General features: G+C 43.7%; 1 protein-coding gene across 2 annotated transcripts in view; it reads left to right on the top strand.

The window, feature by feature from the left end:
• The first annotated feature begins 1,207 nt into the window (after positions 1-1,207).
• SSBP2 (single stranded DNA binding protein 2) overlaps positions 1,208-21,769 on the top strand; it is a 137,495-nt gene continuing 116,933 nt past the window's right edge. Inside the window, exon 1 of one of the 2 annotated variants that reach the window (XM_030968366.1) lies at positions 1,208-1,392. In XM_030968366.1, the coding sequence (XP_030824226.1) occupies positions 1,334-1,392 (59 nt within the window). In that variant the 5' untranslated portion in view covers positions 1,208-1,333. The remainder of the gene's footprint in view (positions 1,393-21,769) is intronic. The other variant, XM_030968368.1, reaches the window with a different exon arrangement.

The following is a 21,769-nucleotide window of genomic DNA, read 5'->3' on the forward strand; positions in this document are numbered from 1 at the left end:
TTTCAATCCGATGAATTTCTGGGGTGGGTTCCTAGAGCACACGCATCCCACGCCGGGCACTGCCACAGGCACCTCGGGTTTTCCAGCCCCTCGCACTCCTTTCCTGTTGTCTCTGCTGCTCCCTCGCTAATTTGTTCCAGCCGCTCATTAATACTCTCCTAATCCCCCCCTCCCCAGCTTCACCTCACCAACCATTCCCTCCGCTCCGGCAGCTCAGGATCCAGAGGATGTTTTTTTTTCCCCCCTTTGCAGCTCCAACAATGATAAACAGATGCTGGTGGTCTACGCTCTCGCACAACTTCCCTGCTCTCGAATTTTGGTCGGTTTTTTTTTTTTCCCGTGGCCCTGGTTGTTCCTGACACGGCGGGGAGATAGATGTTGGGTGCATTTGACACACACACACACACACACAAAAAAAAAAAAGATTGGCATTGCTCACTGAAAACATCGAAATACTAAAAGCCCCCTCCCAGGGGTCGCACACGGGAATGGGTTTACAAGGTTAGCCCCAGTTCAAACACAAGCAGGCACCAATATCTGCACAATTTGGGACTGTGGTTGAGGAGGAAGAGCGGAAAAATTCCAGAGCTTCGGGTACTTAAAAAAAAGAGAAATCAAGTAACAAATGGCCCCAGTGGCTGCTCTCTCTCTCTCTCTCTCTGCCGTCTCTGCGGAGCACGCAATTATTGCCATGTAACTTTAAAAAAAAAAATCAAAGCATTTCCTTGAATTTTCTTCAGACCGTGGGTGGTTTTTATTTTTTTTTTCTTAATTTTAATTTTTTTTTTTTATTATGTTTTAAGCTACTCTAAGACACGCTGCTTCACTTCAGGAAATGTTTCCTCCCCACCTCCAGCCCGGTCCCAGCTCTCGCTGGAGGGGGGTCCCTTCCCCTGGGGGTGAGGGGTGCGGGGAGACCTTCGGGGGTGCTTTTGGGGGTGTTTTTGGGGCGGGGGCCTCGCTGCGGGTGCCGGGCTGGGGACACGGAGCGGCCGCTCGGGCGCTGCCCGTTCCGGGCCGGGCGAGAGTCCGGTCCGCAGTTTGCGTCTCTCCGGCGCGCTCCCCGCTCGGCGGCGCGGCGGCGGGGGGCGCGGCGGGCGCCGGGAACAGCCGCTTGTTTAAAATCCTTCTCGAACCGTTTCTAATTCCCCCTCGCGCGGGGGGGGGGCGGGGCCGCGCCCGGCAGGATGCGCGCCCCGTCCATCACCGCGCGGGGGGCGGGCCCGGCCAATGGCGGGCGCGTGTGGCGCCCGTCACCGTGGCGACGGGGCCGGTCCCGGGGAGGCGGTGATGGGTTGACAGGTGCGTGACAGTCGGGAGCTTCTCCGCAGGCATGTACGGCAAAGGCAAGAGCAACAGCAGCGTCCCGTCCGACAGCCAGGCCCGCGAGAAGTGAGTGCTCGCTCCCCACACCCCGGCCCGGCCCGCCCCACACGCCCGCCGGCCCCGCGCGCGCGGCCCCCTCACAAAGTTTGTGAGGGCGAGAGGGGCGCGGGGGGGCGGCGGCCGCGCTCCGCGGGTCCCCGCGCCGGGACGCGGTGTCCGAGCTCGGACGGGGTCGCGGCGATGTGTCCCGCCTCAGAGCCGCCCGTGCCCGCCTCGCAGCCCGGCCCCGCAAGGTGCCGGGACCCCTCCGGTAACAAAGAGCCCGGGCAGGGGGCCGGGGCCGCGTCCCAAGTGGGCGCCTCGCAACTTTTGCCGCGGACCCCCATTGTTCGCTCTCGGGGGGCTCCGCGCCCGCCCCGCCGCACAAAGGGGAGCGGGCACCGCGCCCCCCGGTTCCCGCTGCCTGCCCGAACTCATGCTGGGGTTTTATGATTTTTTTTTTTTTTATTATTCCTAATTGCGCATAACGCGCCCGGGCGAGCCGCGCTCCGGCGTTCTCCTGCCCGCTGCCCGACGGGGAGGGCTGGGGGTGCCCCCGGCACGGGCAGCGCCTGCAGAACCGGGGAGGAAAACGCAGTTTTTGGGGGAATGGACGGCGTCTCCTCAAGTTGTCCTGTAGCGGCCGCGACTTGGCGTGACCGAGGCCGGTTTGGCACGGTGGGGATGGAGGGGGCGGAAAAGCCCGTGCGAGGAGGAGGAGGAGGAGGGGGACGAAGTGTACCGGAGGTGGGAAGGTCGGGGTAAGGCTGCTGAGGGGGTCCGGAGGCGGAGGGCGCCTGGCAGAGATCGGGTTCGCACCTCTCTGTTCCAAAAATCGCATCGCTCCTGAGCGGGTTCAGCACCCGCGATCTGCGCTCCGGGCACGGCCGACGAGTTTCCCTCCAGGCAGCTTGTCTTGAACCTTCACCTAAAAGTTTTTTTGTTTGTTTGTTGGGTGTTTTTCTTTCTTTTTATTTTATTTTTTTTCCCGTATGTGTGAGTTTAGGAATTTTGGGTTTGATGGTTTTATTTGTTTCTTTGCTTTTTTTTTTTTTTTTTGGTTAATGTTGGGTTAGTTCTTTTCGTGCGTTTTTATTTTTGGTTTTGTTTGGTTTTGGGGGTTTTTTTGTTTTGTTTTTTTGCTTGGGTTTTTTTTTTTTTTTCTTTTCAAGACTGCCTAATTCCAGAGGCTGGCATGCACGCTTCCTTGCAACAGCAGCAGGCCAGGCATCTCTGTTTCAACAGGAGAAGGGGGATTTAAGGCGTTTGACAATTTCACACCTAACTTTGCCACGGAAAGTGAAGGGAGACAGAGGCAGCCCTGCCGGGAAGCGTTAATTGCTGAGATGGAGCGGGAGGCACAACTTGGGCTCTGAAATCTGATCAACTAGTGGCACTTCTTAGTTCCAGCGGAGGGATAATTTTAAAAATAATTGCTTGGCCGGCTCGTGGAAGCAGTGTTTATTTTGTCTTAGCAAAATTAGGGAATTAAACCATTTCCTCGTGCTACACGGCTGCTGGTGTTTGTCAATACACTCAGTAAATCACTGAAGGGCACAGTGGGATCTCACAGTGGGACTGAAAACAAATCCATAGGGCTGCTGTGCATCGGATCAGATGAAGATCATGTTGTTTTAATTCTGCTTTGCAAAAGCTACCCAGTGCAAGCTGCACACACAAGCGCTCTGGTTGTGGGGCTGAAACTTTAAACAGTTTTCAGTCGTCCTCTTTTCATTGTAGCTGATTTTTCTTCGGGGTTCTTGGTGCTGTAAAGCACATAATATTTCGTTTGCTCTGAAAATGTTTAGTAATTTTCAGGGCAAGCCTGCCAAACTGACTTATTGTCAAGTAGCAACTGCCCTCCTGAGTAAAGTTGTGAGGACCTGCTAGATGGTGCTGTTCGATTTAAATACACGTTGTCTCCCACTTCGAGCTAACAGCTGGAAGTGTGGACTCCTCACGTGTAGATTATTTTGTGCGAAACACTGAAATGGTTTGTTTTTACATCGTGGACCTGACAGGTCAGAAACTTCATGGTTGCATCTCCTCACAAATTAACTCAGCTGGGAGTTACAAACATCCTCTTTCTCCTTCCTTCAGTGGGGAAAAATATATATAAAAGCTTTGAGACTTGTTTTATCATGTGGAATACCATTATGTATAGTATACATTCCAGATTTTTTTGGTATTTCATCCGTTAAAATTTCTTCTTTCTGATGAGATCACATCCTTGCCATTTTCATTTGCTTTCTTTCTGACTTCCAAAAAACCGTGATTGCAATTTTTTTCCCTCTTGGGACATTGTTTTACAGCCATGAAATGCTTATCCCAAGGTAACGCATAAGTTTTTGTTCCACTCAAAAAGAAGTGGCTGTCCAATTAAATATCTCTACAAAAATACAGCTCTGACTTCTGCATGAGATTGTGTTAATTTGGAAACCACAGAGGAAAATACATATGTTTGACTGATACAATAAGTACTTACTTAATCAAGAAAAGTGGAATTATAATTATGTTTAATACCAAAGTTTTTAGAACAGAAAATTCAACTGAACACTGGCACGTCTCCTCAAGATTTTAAGTGCCTAAAATATGTAGCCAGTAACCAATCTCCAAAATACACTTGTAATAATTGAGGAAATAAATTTTTTTAAAAATCACATTCCCTCAGTTTTTAATGCCCTGATTATGTGGACCATGTGTGTTCCCCATGAGGATGTGTGCCAGTGAGAGGACCAGGGTGTGAAAAGCTTATTTACCAAGTGTGGAAAAGAGGTGTGTTGTTCAGCTGCTGTTTGTGATATTTGCTGTGATGTATTTTACAGAACAGCCCAGTGCCAAGTGTGTCTTGTAGCACGGTGCCTTGCTGTGTGCTGCATTCGGTATTTGTGTCCTTTGAGGTTATGTAATTACTATAAAAACGAACAAAGTTTTGCCAGCCATTTGTAATAGCCCTTGGCAAATGTTCAGTTCCAAGATGGCATTTGTTTTATGGTCCCTCTCTTTGTCCCTTCTGCTTGACCTCTGGGGTAAACCACCTGCATTATTGAGCTTCACAACACATGTGAAGTGTGGGCAGATGAATTTGGGGACAGCAACGCCCAATTTTGTGCCAGAGAGGTGCAGCACAGCACAGCTGGGTAAAACACTGAAGGTGAGGGCACATGATACCTGTGAGGCGAGAGGAAGGTGGAGACAAAATCACAATAAAGAGTCTTTGTGCCCCTTCCTCTCACTCTGGAAGAGCTGTGCCTTAATTCTGGGCTGTGTCCATCCCGGTTGCTCAAGGATGGAAAAACTGTGTTAAACAGTAGCTCTTCACCACACCGCTGTGCCGGCACCACCCCAGACCCGACTATGCTGTCAAAGGAAAAAAGACAAAAAAGTATCTGCACATCCTCTACTGTTACCTCTTCACAGCAACTGTGAACAATCCTTTTTCATTTCTTCCTCCCCTTATCCCTTAAAATAGGGCTATTTCAGATTCGGAGCTCAGACCTGACCACACTGAATGGTGAAACTCTCTAAACTTTAAATCTTTGAGAAAAAAAGGACCAGACCACACGAGTTCCATTTGCAAATGTATCTGTCTGTTTATATATAAATAATACTTCAAGTTGGAAATAGATATGTAGAAAAGCAGTTCTAACAAACATATAAGGAAAACAAAATTCTGGTGGGAATATATGTTTTGAGTTCAGTTTTCTTCGTGTTCCACTGATCTTCCAAACTACTCCTCTTCCCAAGAAGCCCCAAACCTTCTTGGGGCTTGGCAGACACCCAGATTAAAAACTAACTGGATGACTAGAGACTGTGACTTAATTTGTTATAAAAGGATGCCTTATCAAAATACTGCTTCTCTTCAGGTCTGTTTTGAGACGTTGGCTGTTTGTATGTACAGTTCCTTTGTATGAGTGGAGTTCTTTGGGCATCTTCTTCCATGTTTTTTTTCCCCCCTCAGATTTGAAAAGACTGCATTGCCTGAGTTTACATAGTTAAGTCACCTTTTCAACTGCAGTGTTTGTAAGCTATGTAAAAATAAGATTGAGATAAAAATTAACTGGCTTCAATGATGAATTTGCTACTCATCCCTGGGAAGTGGCCAGCTAGTTTCTTAAGATTTTGGTGGTAAAAGATGTATTAATTCTCTCCCCACACTTCTGAAGACAAATCTGGTAGTTTAATCCTGCCTGTTGAAAGTGTAGGTTTGACATGTATCAGGTCTAACTTGTAAAAGTTGTGGTTGTGCTGCTCAGGGAGTCTGTGAACATCAGGCATTTTACAAGAATATACATTTCAATAAAGTGTGCAGAAGGGAGGGCTCTGCAAATAGTCGCTATTTATCAGTATTTATTATTGGCCATGTGCTTCAGGTGCTCATTTACTCTGCACAGGTGTCTTGGGAGCACATGAAAATGTTTCAGGTAATGTATGTGCTGCCATTCAGATTAAACAGAAGAAATTAATTCTGCTTCAATTACAGGCATATGATGCTGTCACAAGTATTAAAGCAGCCAAGATTTCAGTAACTTTGCCAAACTTCCACTGTTTGGGTGGAAAAGTTACAGTGCAATATTTAAGCCTTGTGCCGATTCATGTAACTTTTTTTTGTGTGTAAAAGTTCAGTTCAAATGTGGCCCATTTGGAAAATTGGGCAAAGACAATAGGTGTTTTCCAATGTTTTAAAAGTTTTCTCAACTTTTACTGTGGAAGACCAGTGATACCCCTCTCCTTCAAAACACTTGAAATCCAGTCGAAAAAGAAAAGGATGAGGGATTTGATTCCAGAGATGTGTCTTTCTGCCATTTGCATGACAAAGCATCTGAATTTAGCCAGGATACAAGCCTTTTCAAAAAGATCCATTTGCATATGCTTAGGGTTTACTGACTGTAATCGCTGAATATTTCATCTTCGCTGGGAGGCAGCAGATCCTGGGATCAGAGGGGAGGAAAATTGGGGCTGGGTGGGAAGGAAAGTGGAGATGTGAGCAGCTGGAGCCTGCAGCTGTGAGGTGCCAGGACACGGGGATGACAGGGAGCATAGAGGAAACGCCATGGAAATGGTCAGTCTGGGGAGGGGAGAACCAGGAATTGCTCCCTAAGAGAACTGGCCCTGGGATTGGGGGTCTGGGATCAGGGATCTGGGAGGAGGCTGCAGCATCTGGACCAGGGATGCAGACCTGGTGAGATGGAGCAGAGCCAGGACAGCCAGGAGGCAGGTCAGGAAGTGGGAGGCTTTTGTTGAGCTAGGAGGAACATTCTGTCCCTCCAGGTGCTGGGAAATGACCATTCCTTTGCTGCCAGGAAGGACTTGAAAGAGCAGGGGTGTAGTATTTGTTGTCTCCAAGGTAAAACCGACCCACACCTATGAGATGGCAGCAGACCGAGGGGTGTGTGGCAGTCCTGGAGCTGTGTCTCAGGGATGTCAGAGCCCCGGGAGGGAGGGGTAGAATTTGCCATTCAGAAGCAGCTGGAACACTGTGTCTCCACAGTGTCTGGGCACTGTACTTGCATTCCCAAAAATGTTCTCTTAACTTGGAAAATGCAGATATACACGGAGCATATTTCTCACTTTGCACGTTCACTGATTCCCCCCCCCCCCCCGAAAAAAAAAAGCTCTGAGGTTTTTGTTGTGCAGGGAAGAGCATTGTTTTGGTAATGAGCAGCTATTTGATAATTTGCTATTTTGCTGTCTTGCGGTTTGTGCCTTATGGCTGCCTTGCTGTTTCATAATACGGCTGTTCCTACAGGAAGATTGTGTTGTTTCTTTGGTGCCCAGCTCCACAGTGTCTGAGCTTCACCTCTAAAAATAGGCATCAAGCCACTCCTGACCGACAGCCAGTTTGGAAGTGGCACTAAGATGCAGAAAAGCAAAAGACAAAAATGTTTATTGGTTATTGGGTCCCCAATTTGAGCTACGTAGCCCTGAATTTTATTTTATTTTTCTTTCTTGGAGTATCACATAAACCAGAAATGCATATAGACAGCTTCCACTGTCTCTCTTGCAACAGGATGAGATGCCAAAGGAACTTGTAGAAATGTAGTATTTTTGCAAAACTGCTGTCTCTCTTGTGGATGCACTTCAGACTGGGAAATGCACTCGAAATGCTCCAGACTGGAGAGTTGCACACTCACCTGCAGCAGGGCCCCTCCAGGCTGCTGTGCCCAGGGAGAGAGACTCACAAATACACAGTTGTGTGGTTTGGTGTGGCTGAGCAGAGGAAGGGTCACTGCCCTGCACAGCCTTGTGTGGTGCTCTGCAGGTAATGAGCAGTGGCTCAAAACACCTTTTTTTTAAGAATTTTCTGCTAAGGCTCCTTTGGGCAAAACCAGATGACTTTTTTTCTCCATCAGGGCTCAGGAGCTGCGTCTGCAGAGCCTTCCAGCTGGGTTGCTTGGGGTTAGGACCACTTGTTTCCTGCTTTCTTTGGTGCACAAACATTCCAGGAAGTACCGCTGGTCCAGGCTGAGTCACAGCTGAGGGTTTTTTTCTGTGCTGTGGAGCCACTGACCCCTAACACCAGGTTGTTCAGGCAGTGGGCAGGTGTTGTTTCAGCTCCTGGGAGAGAATCACCCTCAGATATCAACAAATGTGTTAATCCAGAAATCTTGATGACCTCTGTCCGTGCTTCTCTAGTCTTTGAGGTATTTCTCACTTACAGTTCCAGGAAGGGAAAAGGTTAGAACATAAAATGTCCCTTTCTAAGAAACTGAAATATGGCAGTAGTCAGGACCATAGAGTCCTAGCTTTTCATTTTCCATCAGATATAGAAATAAACTTGAGAACATTTTTGTGGTGGGTTATTTTTTTTCCCTTTCACATCTTCTGTGGTTCTTGTCTCTGGACTGTTTGTTTTTTCTCTATATTGTTAGTAGCGTATCCAGAGCAGAATGAAATAATTACCTTTCCTTTGACATAATATAGATAAAACAATGCTGTTAATACTCCCAGGACACTTGCCTGTTTATTGTTGCCATTGTTGGGGGAGTTGTTTGTTTGTACGGGGGGTTGTGTTTTATTTTGTTTTTTAAATAATCCATTTTTGCAGTCACACGCCCTCCAGGTTCTTTTTGCAACATAGCTGCCTTGGCAATTATTCCCCATTTTATATTTGTGTGTTTGATTTCTTAGTCCTGAGCATGGTACTCCACATTTGCCTGTATTGAATTTTCTGTTATTAACTTTCCTTATTCTCTTCCTGTCCCCAGAAGGGCTTGTAATTTTTCCTGATTTGTCATGTACACTTCTGTATTTCTACATAGCACTCATTAATGAAAGTCTTTTAGTGGAGTTGGCTTAGGGTAGGAAGAGCTTTGCTGAAACGTTCTCTCTTCTGTAGAAACATGCTGTTAGTGACTCTTCCATAATTTATTTTATGTGATTGTACCCTGATTTTTAATTTCATGAAGATGTTTGCTGATGCAGGTGTCATGTGATGGGCTAAGAGTCAAAAGTCAGTATTTTAACTTTTCCACCTGTTCCTCCTCGCCCACTGCCCACTCTCCCAGGTGAACCAAACCGAGCTGATGTTTCTTTTTTTTTTGACAGATAATGTTGGCCTCTTGCCTTTCTGTTTCGAAGGTGTTTCTATCCCTAAAGCCCTTCTTTTCCTCTCCCTTTGGTCCTCCTTTCCCTGTGCCCAGAGTGACCTGAACCTCTTGTGGAGAAGCCTTTGGTCCTCCAAGCGCCAGCTGCACACAGCTTTGACATACACATCTCCTCTCAAGGAAAGCCAGCCTAGTTTGTGATAAAAGAACAAAAATTTAAATTAAAATAATTTATTTTGCCCATTTTTTCTCTATGCTTTTCAAAGTTCTCTCAATCATTCTTTAAGCAAGAGTACCAGCATTTTTGAGGTTTTATTTTTAAGCTGGAGCCTGTGGAAGAACACTGTGGCACCACACTTTTTTTGCCCCACCTTCTTTCCTGTGCAAATATCAATTGAAAATTACAATTTGAGGAAATGCAGATTTCAGAAATCACATTTCTGATGGCAAGTATTGTTTTTCAGCTGTGGTTGTGGATAGTGAGTGGTTGTTTAGCTCCTCAGTGCATTGAATTAATGGGCTGCTTTATCCCACCCTTGCTAGGCTTTAAATCTGCCTTTGGGCTTATGCCTTGGGGTTTTTTGGAGTTAGTGTGGGTCTGGTTGAACAACCCTTGATGTTAACCCCAAACTCTTAAAGAGATTTATCAGGCATACATTGCCAATGAATTCCTAATTTCCTACTTAGGCTTCATTGTTTCTTTTCTTCCTTTCTCCTATTCCTAAATAAAATACTGTCTTTGTAACAAATTTAAGAAATTACTGATTGCATGATATCCTGTGCTTTACATTACTTCCATTTTTATTTCTAATGCCTCAGAATCTTGGGAGAGATTTCACCTTCAAACCAAACCAAAACCCTGTAATATTCATAGGAAGAATCCAGTGTTTTGAAAATACAGAAACAATAAGTAATCAATACTAAGGAGTTAGCAGTATATGTAAATTCCAGTGCATGCAATTTTATTTTTATATTGCTATTGATTATGTCTTGTTACTAGCAGGTGCATTTTTATATTGATCAAATGAGTTTGGAACGTTAGTAAGAATGTTCCATTGCTGGAGTTAAGCATTTCTACAGATAGCAGAAGAAAGTAAAATACTGTCTATTTTTCTATGATAAACAGCCTAGTGCTTATAAGAAAGTGTTGGGTTTTACTCTCAAAAACCTGTTTTAGAGGTTAGGAAAAAATTCCAGCAACATCAGTGGCAAACTGTATTGTGGCTTATGTTCCTTTCCTTGGGAGGTATTGTGCTTTCTGAGTAAGATATTGGAGTGTTATTAATTCCTTAATAACTCTGTTGTTCTTGACAGCGTTGGGACAGAGTGGATCTTGTGGCTGACAGGGTGTGTGACTGTGTCATAAATATGGGGGGATTTGTGAGGATGGAGGTGAGGCTGCCACCTGATGCTCCTCAGAAGTTGAGGTGCTTTATCAGATCCCTGAAGCAGCAGCAGCAGGATTTGAGAACCCAAAGCCGCTCCTGATGTCTCCATGCCAGATATGTAATTTATGTTCTTCTCCCAGCTAACTCTCAAAGAGTGAGGGCCAGCCTTGGATGGCTCCTGTTTGGGTCAGTCTTTGAGTGGAGGTGGTGGTGGGGAGGTGCAGGTGCTTTTTGAGTGTTTGGAGTTACTGACATTTCATCAGGTCTATCAGGAATAATGAAACTCCCTTGCCAAATCTGAATTTGCCCCGGAAGTGAGAGTTATGACTCCTATTGTGTGTCTCTTGAACTATTTGGCTCTTTTAATTGTTTATTGTTTAATATTCCTTGAAATGTGAATTTGTAGAGGATACATGTACATGAAGATGATGTTTAAAAAACTAAAAGGCATCTATTGCAGCCTGAGGAATTTGGTTTTTACAATGTGTGTATGCACATTGTAAAATAATTTCCAATGTGTATGTACATTGTAAAAGAATGCAAATATAAGTTGATTTTTTGGGTTGGAGTAGAAGTATATGATCAACAAATAAACACACAGAGCTTGCACACAGGAGAGTTGGTTAACAAAAATACAAAGCTGGAAAAGATGAAGGAGATCTGATCAGGAGATGAAGAGCAGTGTTGGAAGTTTGGAAATGTGCCTCTGGTGATGGTAATGGGCTTGACGAGCAGATCTGAAAGGTAAAACATGTTGGTGTTACTGACTTCTGAGGCAGCTCCTCAAATCCAGTGTCACTTCTAATTTTGCTAAATGTACATCTAATTCTTTATGAAGGAAAGATGTTTACGTTTACAAGACCATTATGTGTAGGCATGGGCATCAACAAACCTAGTTATATATACTTCAAAATATTTTTGGAAATAATATGAGCTATTACAATGTAGCAAAACCCAACTAAACAAACAACTCCCAACCCCCAATAAAACTATCTTATGCTTCAAAGATGCAAGACCGAAATTATTTGTGTAACTGTAGTTGGTGAACATAGAAAAAGTGAATAAAAAACCTATTTTGAATAATTTCACAGATTATCCTAAAAAGATGATTAGAAACAAAAGCAAACTGGAATATTGAATGCAGATGTATTCCCATTAAATCCAGTAATTAAAAAAAAGTTGTTTATAAAATGTTACCCATATTCCCCAAACAGACCTATACGTATGTAGTAAATAATTCCAAACTAGGGAAAAAAAAAAAAAAGAGAAAGATAAAAGTTGCCTAGTGTCAGTCTCCAATTCTGGGTTTGATTACTCATTTAGGGAAAAAAACCCCAAATAATAGAGAGAAGCTTTTCTTGACATAAAACCAGAAGCTTTATTCCTGTAAAACAATGTAAGTGGATTGAGCAGTTTTTCACTCATATCACTATCTAGTAAAGCTCTTACAAAATACTTCAAAAAGTCAAAAAAGGACTCTATGGTTTCAATACTTGGACTGTGAGCCAAATAAATGAATTTGAAAATGCAGGGTCATGCCTGCAGCAGCTTGTGGGAGTACCTGTTCCATATTTCAGAGAGCAGGTCGTGCATAAGGGGCTCCCTGGTAGAGCAGCACTGGGGAGGATCAGCTGCAGCCACAGGGAAACACAGAGCTTGTGGAAGTATTTTGGTATTAGTTTCTGTTTAATTTCTCTTTGCACAGTGTACACATTCACTGGGCAAGGCATAATTAGAGGGGCTCTCTGGTGTGGTGTGTTTTTACAGAGAGCTTTGCCTTCTGCAAATGGTTGTGGGCTGAAGTGAACACAGGCACTTAATGCTCAGCACAAACATTGGAAATCCTCAGTAATTCAGGGCACAAGTGAAAAACTAATTGAGGGAAGTGTAGGGAAACCTAACCCATGGCAGTGTCAGATGTGCCTCGGGCTTCCTGACACCTTATTCTGAGGCATTCCGAGGGTGTTGTGAAAGGAACCAAGAAAAGAGATTAAAGAGACCAACAGTGCAGCTTGGCAAAGTAGTTGCTGTGTATTCTGCAGCCTGAAAATGGAAATGTTTTCATGTTCTTCCTGCCTTTGTGATTCAGTTGTGGATTTCAGCTAAACTACAGTCCAGCTCTGTGAGGCAGTTTATAACAAGCTCATAACTTTCTTGGTGTTTTTCATTTCCCAGTCCAGGGCCATATTTAAAGAGTTAACATAGCTGAAAGAGAGATGACCATTGCATTCTCCCAGCACCAGTTTTTGTCACTGTGTTGCCTGTGTTTGTGTGAGTTAAAAGGTGTATGTATGAATTTATATAATAATATTTATGGATCAAGGATTGATATCTTTGTCTTTAGAACAGGCAAATGGGCACCACTTGCGTGTGTTGAATGACAGAAGCAGATTGGTGGGGAAAAAAAGACAAACAGTTTTGATTCAAATATGGAATAAAATTAAAAGGGGCATTTTCAGAGTTAATAGAGTAACTGCACTCTTGGCCCACCTTTGGGCTGGTTCAATGGCAGCCTTATTATACCCTTGTCATGTTGCCTGGTATGGAAACAAAATTTACTGTGTTCTACCTGTTGGTTGTATAATGACTGCAGTTACCTCGCCAAGGCTGATTTTATGTTCAGCACCTGTATTTACTTGTCTTTAGGATCAATATTCAACACCTGTATTTATTTGTCTTCAGGACCAACAAAAGGACTACCCAACAACCCAGCTTCTTAAAGCAAAGTATTTGTTTAGAGCAGTGTGAATGAAAGCCTCTGGAAACAGCAAGAGCAGTCCATATGTGTAACTTGTTTTCTCCCTGGGAATGCACTACTCCCCTAATGCAAATCTGGTACAAGGAGCTTTTAATTCCCCCATCAAGCTTCCATCCATGTTTCTCTCTGGACAGCACCCCCAGCAATGGACGCAAATTCATCCAAAAGAGAAAAGAGTTTTTTCTTACCTTTTGACAGGCCAAGTAACCTGAAGAAGCTTTTGCACTTCAAAAGTTTATTCTGTCTTGTTTGCCCGCTTTTTATTTTGTGGGTTTTTTTTTTCGTCAGGTCTATTGATTCTGCCTAGGTGCATGACAGAACCTCACACTCTGATTCCAGGGCTTGGGGGAACTCTGAAAGCAGCATGAAAACCAGAATGAAGGGTTCTATTCTGGAGTCGTGGAGGGATCTCAGATGGGTGGAAAACTAGTGCTCTTAAGCCAACTACCAGATATTTTAGCTGAACATGAGCATTTGAAGAGCACAGGACAGGTGTAGCACTGTTTGAAACAATACAGAAGTCATCTCAAGGATCAAAGTGTGTTTGAACCCTCTTTGCCCTGCAGCCTTATGGCTGCAATGGTAACAGATAAACATTTTAAACTTATACACAATGTGCCTGGGTACTCAGATGTGCTGCTGGGACAAACCTTCCTATCTCTTCCCTCAACCCGCCATTCAGCGCAAGAAGCTTCCCAGAACTCTCTGTGTGTCTTCATCCAACACGTAAAATTGAAAAATTACTGTAACAAACTGTTAGAAAAAGTTCTTTCAGGTATGTGATACAACCCATGAGTTATGCTGTGACAATCCCCTGTGAAGATGTTGAGGTGTCCTTACATCAGAGTCAAGGTTTTTTCCCTTTATATTCAAAGATTCAAGTTTGGTAAACAATAATTTTCCAGCCCGTTCCTACTATTCTATATTTGTATTCTAGAGTCCAAGAATATTTCTTTCTGAGGTGGCTGGGATCTGAGTATTTCCTAGTGGCAGAGTTATATTTTTTTACTTACATCACTCAGTTTGTAAAATTAAGTAAATTTCATCAGTCTCTTGGGCATTCAAATGATGTTCACATACAGTATTCTCTTTCTTTCCTGAGTTTTTATTTGTACAAGAAATGGAGATATTGGTGTGCAGAAGCATCCTTCCCTGCCGTGGGATACTGCAGGATACTGCAGGGAAGGAGGCACTGGAGATTTCTCTGAAAAGTCCAAAGGTCCACTCCCTTTTGAGTGTCTCTGGCGTGTGACCCAATGTAATGTACAAATGTCAATTATGTGATTATGAAATGGTGAGATGAGCACTTGTGATGTGCTTTAGCCAGATAATTTCTCTTTATGTGGGATGCTCCATCCAGAATGAAAGAATGGGATGCTATTGTAAATTACTTTCTGGTTTAGTAGTCCTAAGACACCATGTTTGCTGTGTTTCCTCTGTGGCTGAGACAAGCCCATCCTGCTCAGCTCCTTTTTCCTCTGAGTGTGGAAGGCTGTTAAATGTAGGTGGTTTGAGCTTGCTTTTTGATACCCTGCCTGCCCAAAAATGAAAGAACTGGGTATGTGCATGTGTCTGCTTGCAAACCAAAGCCAAGCTGGCTCTGCTGGTTCTGGGTTTTCTCATTGGACTGCGTCAGGGTAAGTTTGAGAAATATGTAAGAAATAAAGAATGCAGCCTATGTCTGGAAATGTTGTTGGCTAAGAGGTGAATTTAAAATGTCCTGCTGTAGGTGTTGGGAGCTTTCTGGAGGGGTATCCCACTAACCTCAGGAGAAGGATCCAGGAGCAGCCATTCACTCAGGGTGGTCATTTACTGTCTCTGGGGTCTCTGGAGCCCTTCAGAGGTCCCTCAGGGCAGGGGCAGGTGTATGTGTGTGTGTCTGTGTGTGTGTGTGAGAGGCAGAGCTGTTGGTCCTTGCAGGAGCTGAGCTGGAGCTGGGAATTGCTGCTCTCCCAGCAGGACTCCTGCACTGGGTTTGCATCCCTGTTCCCCCTCCTCTCCTTTCCATGCACTGTGTGCTGCATGTTGAAAGGGGTGAGTCACCTCTTTTATTATGTTTTGAATACTTTCCTCCCAAATGTAGTTTATTTTCTGCAAGGAAAGGAAAGAATTTATGCTGTCCTGGTTCCTTATTTTTATCAGAGCTCTTGCTAACAACTTCCAGCTGAGGGAGTTCTTGATATTTTTAGCCTGAGATATTTAGCTATTTGAGCCTCTCTACATGTTTTCCTCCTGATATATATTAACTGAAGGGGGAGGATGGTTCTTGTCAGTTAATATATTCATGAGCATGCCTGCCAAATTGCCCACACTGACTCCCAGGAAACTGAACACTTCAGAGTTGGGGGGAAGTTTGGGTCTTGGTCTGAAGTATTTGCATCAGCTTCATTACTCCATTCTCTGACTGATGCTGCCATAGCTATGTTCTCACTGAAGCTTCCTTTTTATTTTAAGAGGTGGTGTTTGTATAAAGAAATACATGTAATTGATTTGCCTAAAAATACAAAGAAGTAAATAAACTAAAAAGTCAAGAATCATAAAATGGGATATTGCATTAAAAAAAGATGATTTCTTTGGAAATATCTTCCTTCTCTTTTTTTCTTTTTTTTTTCTTTTTTTTTTTTTTCCAAGCAGCAGAATCCTCAGTCTCATTACTAATGTTACTGTTTTATTGGTTGTCTGTTCTGCGGTCTGGTGGAGTTCTTCAATATTCCAGATATAGTACTTGATTGCACATCTTACAAACAGCATTTTCAAGTTTCAGAATAACCTTACCCTTCCCTGAAACCCACATGAACACTGTTTTGAAAGAAAATATTAAAAGTCACTCACATTGACCTTTTGCCTTTAAGATCCACTTCAGCCTGTTTAACCATAATTTCACAGATCTTACTGTCATCAGTTCTTTTCCCTTTTCCCAACAAAGTTTCAGACTTAAGATGAAAATTTGTAGATTTGCCACAGTGTAGTGTTCCCATCAGCTGCTCCAGCATTGTCCCTGTGGGACCTGGGAGGTGGGGCTGAGAGGGGCAGGTGGTGGGAATCATGCTCAGTTTAATGAGAATTAAATGGCATTTGCTGTTGTATGTAAACGGACCACGGTGCCTTTTCTCTGCGTCCCTTCCAAGGTGTTTGTCTATACTGGACAATGTATGCCACAGCCCCTGCTCTGCAGGGTGAGGAGATGATTCTGCCTTCTCTGCTGAGGCTTTGTCCGAGTGCTCTGGTCCCAGTCTGTTTCGTGGCAGGAGCGGAGCTGCTCCAAGGCTGCTGTGGCCACCAGGATGGATCCCGTTACCTGGGGCCAGCTGGGCACACATCCGCACTGGCAGGCCGGCAGCAGCTCCTCACCACCCAACGATTCCCTTCGAGACCCCGAGCCTTCCAGGAGCCACTGGCAAAGCTGAATGTTGCCTTCAAGTTGGCACCTAAAATCAATTATTTTGGGGGCTGTGCCCAAAGGCTTTTAAAATGTTTGAATATATTTTTAAAAAGAAAAATTAATAATATTTGTTTAGTCCTTCCTGCCCTGCCCCTCCCTGAGAGTGGGCAGTCCCAAGTCCCTCCTCTGACACAAGTCTCTGCTAGAGGATACAGCTGCTCACTGTAGGTGCACCAGTTTTGTTTTTCAAGACAGGTTCATATTACATGCTATCACCTCAGCCTTTTGGCACAGAGGGTCTCTGTGCACCTTTGAGTGCATATATGCATTATACAAAGTGGTTTTAGGCGAGCTGCTGCTGTTTGGAGCTGTCAGTCTCCTGCTCCATGATGAGTGATGCTGCTGAGAAGCTGTGGGGCATCACTGCTGCTTCCAGAATGCTGTCTGGTCTGTGTGAGGGCTTCTCCGTGGGACTGAAGGATTAACCAAACAGTAATCTTAAGCTTCTTAACACTTACTGAGAAGTCAAAATTTCATTACTTTTAATTGTTTTGTGCCAGGCTAATAGATGTTGGCATCTTGGTTGGAAATTTCTTTTGCAAATCCAGTCCTAATAAAGTTCTTAAATTTTTTTTAAAAATATATTTTGCTGACTGAATGTCCTGTGCAACTTGTTTTAAAGTGCCGTGCAAGTTGCAGGGATCCTAAATAAACTGAGCAGTTGACTCATTATTTTTGCCATTTGTACCACTTTTTTTAGTGGTCCTTCATGAACATGAAAAGTTTTGTAAAATCCTTGCAGGAAAGGGATTTGTTACAGAAAAGCCGCAGCGAGTGACATCAGCTCGGTGTATAAAAGTTCGGTAGTCTTGTTTTAAGCTTATATTTTAAAACTCTTATTCTGATAATGACCAGGCCGGGTCTTGCTTTGCTGATGAGACCTGACAAGATCATCATCCATGTCATTTCATTTGTTTTCATGGCAGCCCTGGGGAGGGAAATAACTGGAGCAGGAATGAAGCTGTGCCCTCCTCCAGAGCAACTTGGCCGCAGAAAACATCAGAGATTTCAACAGATAAATATGTATTTATGTAAACACGCACAAAACGCGGGCATCAGCAAAACCCTTTAGCCCAGGTGGGATGAATGGGAGACAATCACCCTCCCAGGGGCCAGGTGGAGCAAGATGCACTGGAATTTGGGGAACTCCGAGTGCTTTGTCAAACTAGTCGTTATCGAGTGTCTCTTGCTAATCTTCCATCTCCAGCTTACTGGTTTTGGAATTTAGTCCTGCTGTAGTAAGGTTTGCACTCGCCCATTGTTCACCTTGAGGGAAGTGTGAAAAGCACCCCAGGGGGCTGATGTTCCCCCTCTCACCTGCAAAGGTCACAGATTGCATGAGAAAGGGAAAGGCGCCAGCCTCAGGAGCTGCTCTAAAAGCTGTTTTTAGAATTAACACACAAATACTTGGAATAGAAGCATCAGGGGAACGTATTCCTAGTTTAGGGTACTGTGTACTGAGTGCTTCAGCTCGGGATTGAAGTCACAAGCACTGATTTGGGAGTTCGAGGATGGAATATTTTTTGTTGTTGTGGTTTAGGTTTAGTTTGGGTGGGGTTTGTGAGGATTTTTGTTGTTGGTTGTTTTGGTAGTTTTTTTTCTTTTTGTTGTGTTGGTTTGGGTTCTTTTTGTTGGTTGGTTTTGTTTGGGTTGGGGTTTTTTGTTTGTTTTCTTTTAGGGGGGGATTGGTTTGATGGTCTTTTGATTTGTTTTGCGGTTTTTTGTGTGTTTTTTGGGGTGCATGTGTTAGTTTGTTTTGAGGGGGGTGATACCACCTCAGGATCTCTCCATACCATGGTCAAATCCACATTAGTTTTATACTCTACCCAGCCATTTGGTGCTTCCATATATGAATAGTGCAGGTGTATAAAGTCTGTAACAGACATTAGTAACTTTCTGAATCAAAACATCACATACTTTATCAGCATTTGTTGTGGGAACAGCTGACACATATTTGAATGACAACAGTATATTTCTTCTACTGTTTTAAACGAAGTAGTTTTATAGGCTTTTGAGTGAAGAAAGCAGGAAATCACATTCAGGTCTGAGGCAAATGATGAAAAATTGCAGCCTCTCAATAACTTTACTCCTGCATTTCTGTGAGAAACAACTGCACGCTTTTTAAAATTTCTGAAGGTTTATTAAACTTTAACAAAAAATACAAGAAAAACACTAAATAAGGAAAAATTAGAGCATTGGGAGCCCCAGGCCATCCTGTGATAACAACGCTGGGGCGATATGGACATATTACAGTAATATAACTATACATCTACAAAACCTTCTCCTAACCTACATAAAATGTTCACCCCTTAATTGTGAGAGCCAACTATCTCATTACTCATCTATAACAATTCCTTGTAATTATTTCAGTGATGTTGGCTAAGGACGAATATAATAAGAATTCACGGTTACTCCTTGTATTTTCCTTCCAAAAACCTGCCCAAAACTCTAATATTTGGATGGTTTAATGAGATCATGTTTGTAGAAGTGTGATCAAGCTCATGAACAAGCAGCAAATGTTGCTTTCATTTAATTCCATTTGAGGTTTTCACAAACAGGCAGGCAATGGCTCACGTTTATTAGAGTGGATGGGTAAGATTATTAAAACAGTGAAAGGTACTGAGAAAAGTTTCCTCTGTTTCAGTGAGTGGCCTTCCAGGGAAGTGAGGGTGCGGCAGTGACTCAAAATTTTGACTTAGATATTTAGTGTGGCATTGAGAGTTGAAGACGTGAAGGGCAAGGCTGGGTTTCCTGGTGAGCAGCTTGTCCCAAATGTCCCCACAGGTCTGGAAGGGAGATGCAGCAGGGTCTGTCTGGCTTCTCTTTCGGGATGGCAGAGCCCTGGGATACTGCCCAGGGAGGGCCTGGAATTACCCTCTCTGGAGACATTCCAAAGCCACCTGGACATGTTCAGTAACAGAGCTCCTACAGGGCTTCAGTTTGTTCTGGTGGTTGATGCCCATAACAAGCTACCTTTGGAAGATATATTTCATTACAAATTATCTCTCCATGGCTGTTGCGCCTTCAGGGAGGATTGGAGAAATTGCAGGAATTCCCAATAGAAATAATTTCTAAAGGTAGGCTGCATGGCACTCAGGTTTATGTTACTTTCACTGTAGCAAGACTCATGGACGTCCAGACACTCCCTTTCCTCCTCATGCTGCTCCCTTTTTCCTGCAGTCCCACATTTCTAGGGATGAAGAGAATCTGACAGACACAATAGAGATTAACAATTCCAAGTGCATCTCTGTCTCTTGCAGTGTCATGGTTGATACAGTTCAATGTTTACCCATCTCTTGTCCCTTTTTAAGGGCATTTCATTTTGGGGTTTTTGCCATTTCAATTAGGGCTCAAGAAGCAGAGTCCCTGGATTTAGGTTTCAGTCACAGTAATGCTTGTGCTCTCCTGGAGAGAGGGAGCAGTGAGGAGCCACAGAGTGCCCACCTCCTGAAAAGCAAGGACATTATTTAGGTCAGAAGCGGTGGGAAAGGAACACATTGTGAAATAATGAGCAGTTTTTAACTGTGCTGATCTTGCCAGGGCTGTCTTGAGGCTCCCGTTGGACTTTACAGATCTTTATCTCAGGTTTGCTTGTTCAGTTCTTATTCCCATACATGTATTTTCCCCCCCACCTCAGATTGTTGCCTTGTAGTCTGAGGACACCTTCAAAGCTGTGCATCTAAAGGGACTCTAAAGGATTGGATAGCTGCATGGGAGTCCTGGAAGTGTGGTTTTCTTCACCCTGGAGGGTGCTTAAGACCTTTTCAGTGACTGCAAATCCTGTGTGGGCTTGTCTTGTTGACCAAGCAGTGGAAAGACTGCATCACATGTACAGGCATGATGGAAACCCCAGGAAATTCTCTGCTGTGTTGGCACTTCGATTTCCTTGCTAGAAGGAGACCAGAGGCTGCTCGTAGGGGATGTTGAAGTTCTTGCACCCCAGTGTTGTCACTACAGCTGTGTTCTTTCCTGCTGCTCTCACCCCCAGCTCTGCTCCTTGAATTCTCACCGGGTGCCTCTGTCCATCCAGCTCTGAGCTGTCTTGCCAAGGATCTTAAATGCCACATAATGTGTTTCATCCTGTGGTTTTTCTTCTGTATCTTCCCTAATGTTTTCTTGTACCTGAATGTTCTGTGTTAGCTCTGCTTACTTTTTCCTTACACATCTTAAAAACAACTAGTCTTGTCTTCATTTGTGAACTTAAAGCTTCTTTTCTCTTTTATTCAAATTACACAGTTCTTCCCTTGTCATCTATCCTGTGGGCTTCATATGGGCATGAAGTTATTTGGTTTGTTTTCCTGTTTGTGCATCCATGTTAAGTGAGATGATACACAGAAGGCATAATTTAGATCTGAAGAAGACATTTTATTGCTAAGGACGGGCATTTTTCACATGCACAAAGAGCAGCCTTGACCATGATTTATATTTCTCATTGACTTTAAATAGATGAGTAGTTTTGAGCTGCATGAGTTAATCTTACACTGTGAGCCTTTGTGTTATTTGTATTTTATGTTTCCCTGGTGCAGCATTTCTTTCCTGAAGGAATCCAGACCACTGGGAGCAAGGAGTTAAACAGTCTGTGCTGTTTTATTCTTGATTAGGAATTTTTTTGCATGTGGTCTTGCTTGCAGTTGGTTCTCCTGAACACACTCTCAGAGATGAGCAACACAGGCAACACTTGTAGCACCACTGACATTTTTGGGTTTGATGTTCCACCAGTTTGCTCAGATCTTGTGCTGCTCAGAAAAGACGTGTCCCATAAGGAAAATTCCATAAGAAAAATTCTGAGTTTAATCAGGAAAATGCCACAAGTTTTAGCAGTGTTACAAAGCTGTGGTTGATTACTCACTGAGCTGGAGAAAAATCCCAGAGAGGAGAGGTGCAAACAGCAGACTTGAAAACTTAAAGGGAAGTGTTGTTCCCTGTGTCTTGCCATTAAGGAACTTTCCTTGTGTTTTGCTGTGCTGTAAGGATTTGCTTTAAATGTAATGCAGTTCTCACGCAAAAAGAATTAACATTTATAGAAAAAATCAAACCAGTGCAGTGCCAGAAGGAGCCACAAAATGCCTTGTACATGCTAAAACTATTAACTGATTTTAATACTAAAAATATAAAGAACGTCAGCTGGTCTGAAAGAGAAGACTGACCCTCAGTTAATGTACAACATTCTTTCCAAAGCTGTTGAAAACTTGAGTGGCAAAACACGCAGTTTTCCTGAAATTTTCACTCTCTCCCGGGCAAACAAGGCACTCTAGGCAGCTGTGCCTGG

Source organism: Camarhynchus parvulus, chromosome Z, assembly GCF_901933205.1.
Source record: "Camarhynchus parvulus chromosome Z, STF_HiC, whole genome shotgun sequence".
Lineage (NCBI taxonomy): Eukaryota > Metazoa > Chordata > Aves > Passeriformes > Thraupidae > Camarhynchus > Camarhynchus parvulus.